This window comes from Balaenoptera borealis (genome assembly GCF_965194805.1).
Source record: "Balaenoptera borealis genome assembly, chromosome: 11".
Classification (NCBI taxonomy): domain Eukaryota; kingdom Metazoa; phylum Chordata; class Mammalia; order Artiodactyla; family Balaenopteridae; genus Balaenoptera; species Balaenoptera borealis.
Window position 1 is genome coordinate 89,171,617 of NC_138868.1, and position 9,111 is coordinate 89,180,727.

Below are 9,111 nucleotides of genomic sequence, written 5' to 3' on the forward strand. Positions count from 1 at the left end.
AGGCCTGCTAGTATGAGAAGAAGGGAACGTCAAGACCCAAACAGAACCAACTTCCTGGAGAAGCCTTGTTCCAATGGCCCATCTTCCTGAGTCTGTGCTTAGAATCAGTACTTTTATAGCACAGAAACAATGCTAAAAAAAAAAAAATCCATGTAGAAAACTCCTTCCCACGAAGATTTCACTTGCTCCAAGAACAAAACAATTGCTTTAGGTTAAGAGGTAGTAATTATATAGACTATTCCTCCCTGCTTGGGCCCCTAATAATCCCAAAGGTAAAAATATACACCATGGGACATCAACAATTGAGTACCAAAGCATTAATATTTCAAATAAATATCCCAAAAAGTAGCACCTGCTTATAATCAAGGGATAGGGAACCTCTGGCCAACCATGTATTTTATGACTAAGCATTTTATTAGAAATCTGTTCTGTAAAGAGAACAAATTTAATAGTTAAGAACTACAAAATATTACCACCTCATGGAATGTTGTCATAGTCTATTGCTGGTGTCGTACAGTCATGCTACCATGAAGTATTTCTGTATTACACATAGGGAAAGTAAGGCCAGGGAGGTTGACTTACCTGCTCCGGACCTCATAACCAATGAATGGCAGACCAAGACCAAAAGTCTGCGCCTTCAAGCTTTACTTCACCCATGAAGTGACGACCAAGAAAAAACAATGTCACTTGATCTGCCTTAATGAAAAAAATTCACATGTTCTGCCAGCCTTCTTCCAGTGATATTTTGGTTTCTTAAGAATTAACATAGCAGGGATCACAGTATATAGCAAAGGGAAATAACAAGGTCTCTGCTTAGTGCTTTAATCCAAAGGCAGACAAGGAAGAAATGGATATGTCCCTGAGAAGCCTATTTCATTTTGGAACTGATTCAACCTAGTTTCAGGAAAAATCTAAAGTTCATTAACAGATTAAGAAATGAACAAGGAAGACAACACTTAAATAGCTGTTGCTGCCCTGAATCCTGTTCAGAGCACCATTAGCACAACTAATGCCTGATTCTTCCTCATTTGGTTGAGGACTTACCCAAGAGAAGTGAAGAAATAATTCTGAACACAAGTGCATTTAGGCAATAAACAATGGAACTAGAAAACCTTTTACTATCCAATTACCATGTTTAGGGGTATACTGAGGGTAGCCACAGACTCTGCCCAACAGGGAAATTTGTCAAAAACTCCTAGTCTTTTTCAATAACAGCTGTCTATGGATGTTACCATGAATGGAAAATGTTTGTTCTTATGCTCCTTTCCTCATCAAGTAAACTGGACCACACCTGTGGGGTCAAAATACAGAAAGATGAAAGCACCAAGGCTAAAGACAAAAAAAGTCAAGTTGTGGCACCTACTATGTAAACAGACAAGAGCAACACGATGTTCCCTTATCATACCATTGTATACAGCACTATTTCCAATCCATCTCTTGACCCCAGCCCTTGCTTTCCCCAAATTCAACATTCCAATTGGTATACCCAGGTCATTACTGGATTCAGCTTTCTGGGTCCTTTAATTTGCTGCATATGCACTCTACGCTAAATGTGATTAATCACAAAAAATAATCTCTTCAAGAAACCTTCATAACAAAATAACCGATTCCCTATTAACAATAAGAGGATCAAGTTTAACAGGCCAAAATAGAAGACAAGAAGTCTGTCAGAATGTATATAGATGGCACAGGACAGCTCTGACCTCAGGCCCCCTGTGCTGAGCAATAGAGTCACTGGCAAATCCCCAAGGTGTAAGAGCTGTAAATATCCAGAGTCATGCAGGAAACATGTTTCTTTCTCATTTAGTCATCCTCTGAACTCTCGGCAGACCTTTCATCTGTGGCCACTTTCCAATTTGTGCGTCTGTTTGTCCTCTCCTGTATTTCATTGTTAACTACAGGGATGTGGGCTTTTTTCTCTCTCTTTTTCCTTTTGGTTTTCTTAGTGTCTCTTTCCTCACTTTCCTCAGAACTGCTGGATGCAGAATCATCTGACTGGGAAGTGTCACACTCTGCCTCTAAGAATAAAGCAGATTTCTTGAGAGATTTTTTCCTGGATTTTTTCTTGCGCTTATGTGGTTGTTTCCTTTTCCTGGTACTAGAAGCCCCAGTTTCTTCTGAGAACTCACTTGAGGAATCTGCTGTTATATCTGTGGCTTCCTTTTTGCTTTTCTTCTGTTTTTTGTGTGACTTTTTTTTCTGCTTTTTTTTGTGGGATTTCTTTGACTTCTTGTGTTTGTGAGATTCATGGGTAGATGATTTTACCTGGAGAGATGTTTTCTTCCCATTGGTAATATCTTGCTGATCACTACTAATAAAAAAGAAAAACTGCTTTACTATAGAAAATAAGTGTATTTATATAATTTTTATATTCTGCTTTCTAGATGGGAAGTTGGGGTTAACATCTGAATTTTAAATCAAAACTGATATAATGTTACTATGAGACAGTATCACTGAGTTTTTGTTTCCTCATCTTTAAAATGAAGATAAAAATTCTCATCTGCCATACTGAGTTACTGTATGGAACGCTATATATTAAAAACCTACATGCTATAGATATGCCAAATATCAGGGAAAGGCAAAATACCAATCATCTCCCAACTAAATCTCCTATTACTTCTCTGGTTACATTTTTAATGGCAAATGTTGTATACTTTATAAAAATTACTAACTCGGGACTTCCCTGGTGGTCCAGTGGGTAAGACTCCAAGCTCCCAATGCAGAGGGCCCAGGTTCAATCCCTGGTCGGGGAACTGGATCCCACATGCATGCTGCAACTAAGAAGTCCGCATGCCGCAACTAAGAAGTCCACAAGCTGCAACTAAGAGTCTGCTTGCTGCAACTAAACATGCCGCAGTGAAGATCCCACCTGCCTCAACTAAGACCCAGTGCAGCCAAAATAAATAAATAAATACTAAAGTGAGTTTGTAAATCATTTATACATATACATATATCCACTCTTTAAAAAAAAAAATTAAGAACTCAATTTATAATTCAGACTGTGTACTAATCTTACTTTCTAACTTTTTTTCAGTAAGCGTACTTGCCTTACCTGTCTGTTTCAAATTCTTCAGGGTATAACTCTTTATATCCACTGTGACCCCATCTGTAAAATAACATTTTATTACATGTATTGTTAAAGCAATGCATACATTTCTTAAAAATTAAAGACAAATTAGACTTAGGAGTGTACACATACACAGACACACAGAACAAAGAAAAAAGAGATATGGTAGAGCCAACACCACATTTACAGCTCGGTAACTTGGTTACATTTTCTGTACTGAACACTCATTTCAGACACAAAGGATTCCTTTGTCCATTTGTAAGAAAACTTGCCATTTTCTTCCTTAAGAAACACTAACGAACTTTTATATTCTGCTCTTCAGCTGTGAAGTACTTCTCCAAAAACACTTCATAACAATGCTGTCTACCTTGGGACAACTTTTTTTAAGTAACAACTTTGTTGAGATATAATTCACATACCATAAAATTCACCCTTTTAAAGCGTACAGTTCAGTGGCTTTTAGTATTTTCAGAGTTGTGCAACCATCACCACTAATTTCAGAACATTTTCATCACCCCCAAAAGAATCCATTAGCAGTCGCTCCATTCCTCCATCTCCCGTAGCCCATGGCAACCACTAATCTACTTTCTATCTCTATAGAATCATATCATGAGTGACCTTTTGTGTCTGCTTTTCTCACCTAGCATAATGTTTTCAAGGTTCATACATGTTGTAGCATGTATCAGTACTTTATTTTTACTGCCAAATAACATTCCATTACCATCCCATATACCACATTTTTTTTATCCATTCATTAGTTGATAGACATTTAGGTTTCCACTTTTTTGGCCATTATGAATAAATATGCTGTGAACATTTCTGTATAAGCTTTTGCAGAGATAATTAATTTTTAAAAGTACACATTCTCAGGCCAAATACCATTAATAGTCACAGGAATTTAGTCACAAACCTGTCTGGCATGTTAGCTTCATAATCATGTAACTTCTTGTTCCAGGATTTAGCCTTAAGAAAATCATCATCCAGTGCCCCAGAAATTTCATTCTTTGGCCTCCAATAGTCTCTTTGACTTTCTTCATCAAAACCATCACTACGCATCCGGCTATAAGAGAAAACAGAAGAACTTTTAGATAGAGAAGCAATCTGTGAGGTTACTTTATGGAATATTATGCACAAAACTCACTAAACAAGCTAAGGGGAGACCAAAACAACCTGATACTTAATGTTAAAAAAAATTTTTGTTAACATGATCTGTTCCTCTCTATTAATTTGTACAGTTAGGTGTTCAATGAAAATATGATCATCACTACCCGTCCTATTGCAGAGTATAGACGAAATGACTTTTCGACTGTGGCATGCTGTACCTCACTCACTGATCCTCAAAGAAAGAAGCAGAGCATAATCACAGCTGGGGACATTTTCAAACTGCCCTAGAGATTCTGAAATACACTCCCTTCCCTGAACACCAGCAACCTGCTGTAGTTAAGTCAGAGTAACAGTGGGAGCAAGGTGTAACCCATGAGTAAATTGGGGTGGATAAACAGTTGAGAACCACCGGCCTAGCCTGTACTTACAATATCCACTAACCAGTCACTAAGCCAGTTAATTGGTTATCAAAAACATTTGAGGGCCTCCTATGTGCCTGCCAGGCACTGTTCTAGCTGCTGGGACTATAATGGCAATTGAGACAATCAGAAACCTGCCCCTCAAGAGATTATGTTTTAAAGACTTATTCATTATGACAGGCATTAATAGTCCACTCCAAAAGAACAATATTTTGTTCCTGGAAATGCTGCTTGTAACTGAATAACCAATACAAAACAAATCATCATCTGCACTAAGTACTTCCAAATTCTCAAAGAATCATCTTCAGAGAGAAAACAGACTGACAAGGTATTTATTTTTATGTTGAGACTCTGCCTTCTTTACCATGGATACCCTGAATACTTTCTTGTCAAAAGCCATTACACACAGCCAATCACACTCCAAAGTCCACACACTGCGCAGGCACACTCTCCTTAAATATCTCACTATTAACTATTTCCCTGTGTGGCTTTAGAAATCAGCATTATTACTTTATAATTATTTTTCATACACACAGATCTATACTAACAGGCATATGAGACCCAGGAGATGTTCCCAATACTCAGACATTCCTACACCTCCATAGGTAAGACAACTAAGCCTGCATAATCCTTCATATCCACACTCAAATTATTAAGAAGGTAATGTGAAAGGTTGTGTGACTAAGATAGTGAGTAGATGGGGCAAAGAAAAGGCTGAGAGAGAATGAAAGACTAATAGGGGAAAGGTGTGAATGATCAGCTAAGTGACCATAAGATACCTATAGAAAATCTTAAGTTAAAAGCCATCAGGTAAGGTCAGAATCCACAGAATCCTTAACGTTTACAATTGTTCAAGGCAGAATTTTTAAGTTCTCCATTGCAAATAAGTGCAAAGAGTGGGGCCATATGCATCATAGCCATTACCTTTATGATTGGGTCTAGATTTATTGAAGAGGAAAGGCTTAAGGACTCACAGAACTGAATTCATCTATCTTTAGCATACCATAATGTTTTTAAACAAAAGTTGATGATTCTGAATAAGATGAGAATTATTTTGGTTCTCAGAGTTGCAACTTCACCTTGAACTGCTGGGTAACATTTTCCTTTTCGTCCCCCGGTACGCATCTTCCATCTGTTTCTCCAGCTCTCTTATTTTCCACATATCTGATTCCTCCTGAATCTGGATTTTTTTTTTAAAGGAAAGAAATAAAAATGTTACTAAAAATAACACATTACATCACCAAAAAGTAACTGAAAATACGGTCAGCACTAATTATTGGATTACAAACTGAGTTTTGATCAGGAACCTAGGAAACAAATTCTGGTTTCTCTAGAGTGATTAAACAATCCAACCTAGTAAATCTCAAATATGTAGAATTCTGCAGCAACAAAAGAGCTTTTTAACCCCTGCATAGACACACTTATCACCTTATTAACTAAGCAATTATGCTGCAATTAGCAAATGATAATCCCTTATGTTTCTAAAATGCTTTATGATTTTAACTATATCATCTCTCTATTGAACTTTAAGCAATCTTATGAGGAAAGCAAAGCAGGTACCATTATTATATTTTACTGAGAAGAAACAAAAGCTCAGAGGTTTTTACCAAAGTCAAAAAGCTAGTAAGGACAGGTCTTGAAACTTTCTAGGCTAAGTCTCTTTTCACAACATAATAATTTTTGTTAAAAACAAAGCAAAACAAAACAAACAGCACGGGAACTGTTAGAGAATTTCCTGAAAGGCAGAGTATAGCTGCACAAAGGACAATAATAAATTTTATTTCTAAGTCCTCCTGTAATATTTTGTTAAAGTTGTCCTAGATTTATCTTTTTTAGCCACTGCTTTCAAATCTAAGCTCACCATCCAACTGGGGTGGTTTAACGCAATTGCAGAGGCTGCTTAGGTAATAGTTATACCCTCACTCACAATGAGAATATCAGGTGATATGACAGTAATAACATTAGTGATCAAACTAGTTGTACAGTTCACCAAAGAAAACCAAACAAGGGTGCTTGACCCTTGTTTCATTATATGTGCTCTCATAGGTGACCTCATCTACTCTCGTGACCTCTATCATTTCCTGTATCAGTAATCCCCAAATCTTTATATCCAGGCTCAACTTTTCTCCAAGTCTGAATTGCGAACTATTTAGACATCCTATAAGCATTTCACCATCAAGATGTTCAAAACCAAACTAATTACCTTTCCCATCACACTTGTCTCTTTTCTTTAGTTCCCTAACTCAATTAATGGTATCATCATCATTCACCCAGTCACACAAGATGGTTATATTTGATTCCATAATTATCACTATTATCCAATCAATCATCAAGTTCTTTGAACTCTATTGCCTAAATTCCTCATCTCTATCCCTACTGTCAGTTTTCATGCGAACCACTCATCATCTCTCACCTGGAACATTGCAAGTGCCTCCGAACTGGTCCCTCTGCTGTTTCAATCCATCTGATCTATCCCCTACCCAGCTAACAAGTCATCTTTCTAAAATACAAACACAATCATGTCAAACCCTGCTTAAAAATATTTGATGGTTTCTTTACTGCCTACAGGAAAAAGTCTAATCTCCAAGCATCACAATCCAACTCAATTTACCACTTGGGCCTCGTCCTCTGCCACTACCTCCCACATTCTCTACTTTCTGGATGCATACAATTTCTTGCCCCAAATGCTTCATGTTCCTTGCCATACACTAGTACATGAAGTTCCCTCTGTCCTGAATGATCTTTTACACCTGGTAAGCTTGATCCTGTTCATCAAGGACTAGTTCAAATATCAGTAGTTCAAATAACACCCATTATGTGAAGCCTTTCCTAATTCCCCAAGGCAGATTTCATTATTCCTTCCTCAGTGCATAAAAGGACTTTGTGTATGTCTCCATTATAATACTGATCAAACTATATTCTAATTATTTTATTTATCTCTGTCTCTCCTAACTGTATCAAAATAATTCCTAGCACACTGTATGCCCTCATTAAGCATGTGGAATAACTAAGCTGTACCTCTCACCTTATTGTGAGCATCTGTGTGCCGGATGACGTTCCTCAGGAGGACTTTCCCCAAGGGAACTCGGGACATTCTTCAATCTGAAATGAATCAATAAGTAACATTTAATAATAATTTATTTTATTACCTTATCTTTTATTACTATGTTATAATGAAGCATGAGATAAAGGAAAGATCACTGAACCAGAAGTCAGAGGTCCTGAGGATTCGTTTTTCCTTCACCATTAAAAGGGGAAAACACCTGACCACACTACTGTGAGGATGAAAGGAGATAATGTTCATTAGAGTTCTTTAAACTGCACCAAATTAAGTGCTTTCAAGAGACCCATTTTATTTAATCCTCAAAATAACTATGTTTTATGAGGCAAGTATCTTCATTCCTATTTTGTAGATGAAATTCCATTAAAGCCATAACTTGCCCCAGGCCACATAGTCCAAGGCAAACAAGGTTCAGACTAGAAATCAACTCCCGAATCCCAAAATTAGTTTGCAATTAAACACCTAGATTTGAGAGTGTCAGGACCACAAATGTCAACAGTAACAAAAACTGACGCCTAAAAACATTAAATGCAGAGGTGCCCTAAATTTCTTCATTCAAGAGAATTTTATGTTCTATTTTGTACAGAAGGCTCCAAAAAAATAGATGACAGGGATATTCACGTGTGTAGCCAGCAGGGGCTTTGTGCACCACCCCAACGCTCACTCACCCCTCGATCCTGAGGAAATCAGGCATCTTGTTAGTGTGAGACGAAGAACCACTCCATTACAAGATCTCCTCCGACCCAGAAGCCAAGCAAAGGCAGCTCTGCAGCTTCACCCGAGTCCTTCGTGAAAACGCAGCCTTCCCACCGGTTATTCCGCCCTCACCCGTGGCCCAGGCCACGGACGCCTTTCCCCCAGCCCAGGCCGACAGGCAAATACCTCTCCGGACTCAGGCCGGAGGCTGCTCCGGCGCGGAATCCGGACGGCCTGGTTGGCTGGGGCATTCCCCGCTCACGCTCCTCTGGGATGGACCGGGGGGTTGGGTTTCGCTCCCCAAAAAGGATGGGGACACTTTGGACGGGTACGACCCTCGACTGGGCCCCAAGATGTATCTAGAGTGGCTGAAGGGGGGGTTGAGGCTTCCAAGTGGAAGACAGAAAAAATACCCCCATCTTTGTCACCGGGACCCCTGCCCCCCAGCGGCCACGGAGCTCCCGGTAACCATCCCTCCAAACGCCCTCCCCACACAAACACACACAAACACACCCATACCGTGCGCCGCAGCCTCGCGTGGCGGGGGTGGGGGAGGAAGCGGTCTGGGAGAAGAGGGTGCCGACTTCCCTTCCAGGCCGGAAGTCGTGCTCTTGAGAAATTCTTCCCACCAACAGGAGTCCCAGAGACTCCCACAAGAGGGTTTCCAGGACACTCTAGAAGTCGACAGGTGTAGAAAGGGAGGCGGGCGCCTTCCTGGAAAAGAAGTGGGTCGGGCTCAGCCGAAAAGCAAGCCCAGCACCAGA

At 39.3% G+C, this 9,111-nt stretch overlaps 1 protein-coding gene across 5 annotated transcripts; it reads right to left on the reverse strand.

Moving 5' to 3' along the window:
* Positions 1 to 1,577: 1,577 nt before the first annotated feature.
* On the reverse strand, positions 1,578 to 9,001 carry NKAPD1 (NKAP domain containing 1). Of its 5 annotated transcripts, none has more exons than XM_082343552.1 (7): positions 8,867 to 8,925; positions 7,616 to 7,692; positions 7,004 to 7,090; positions 5,670 to 5,770; positions 3,978 to 4,127; positions 3,053 to 3,106; positions 1,578 to 2,311 (listed from the first exon to the last, which is right to left on the reverse strand). In XM_082343552.1, exons 3-7 carry the CDS (start codon positions 7,010 to 7,012, stop codon positions 1,804 to 1,806), a joined length of 822 nt encoding a protein of 273 aa, XP_082199678.1. In that variant the 5' UTR covers positions 7,013 to 7,090; positions 7,616 to 7,692; positions 8,867 to 8,925; the 3' UTR covers positions 1,578 to 1,803. The 5 variants fall into 5 exon arrangements, with proteins under 5 accessions (XP_082199678.1, XP_082199679.1, XP_082199676.1 ...); XM_082343553.1 differs by lacking the exon at positions 8,867 to 8,925 and adding an exon at positions 8,320 to 8,860; XM_082343550.1 differs by lacking the exon at positions 7,004 to 7,090 and having other exon boundaries at positions 8,867 to 9,001.
* Between the last annotated feature and the right edge of the window lie 110 nt (positions 9,002 to 9,111).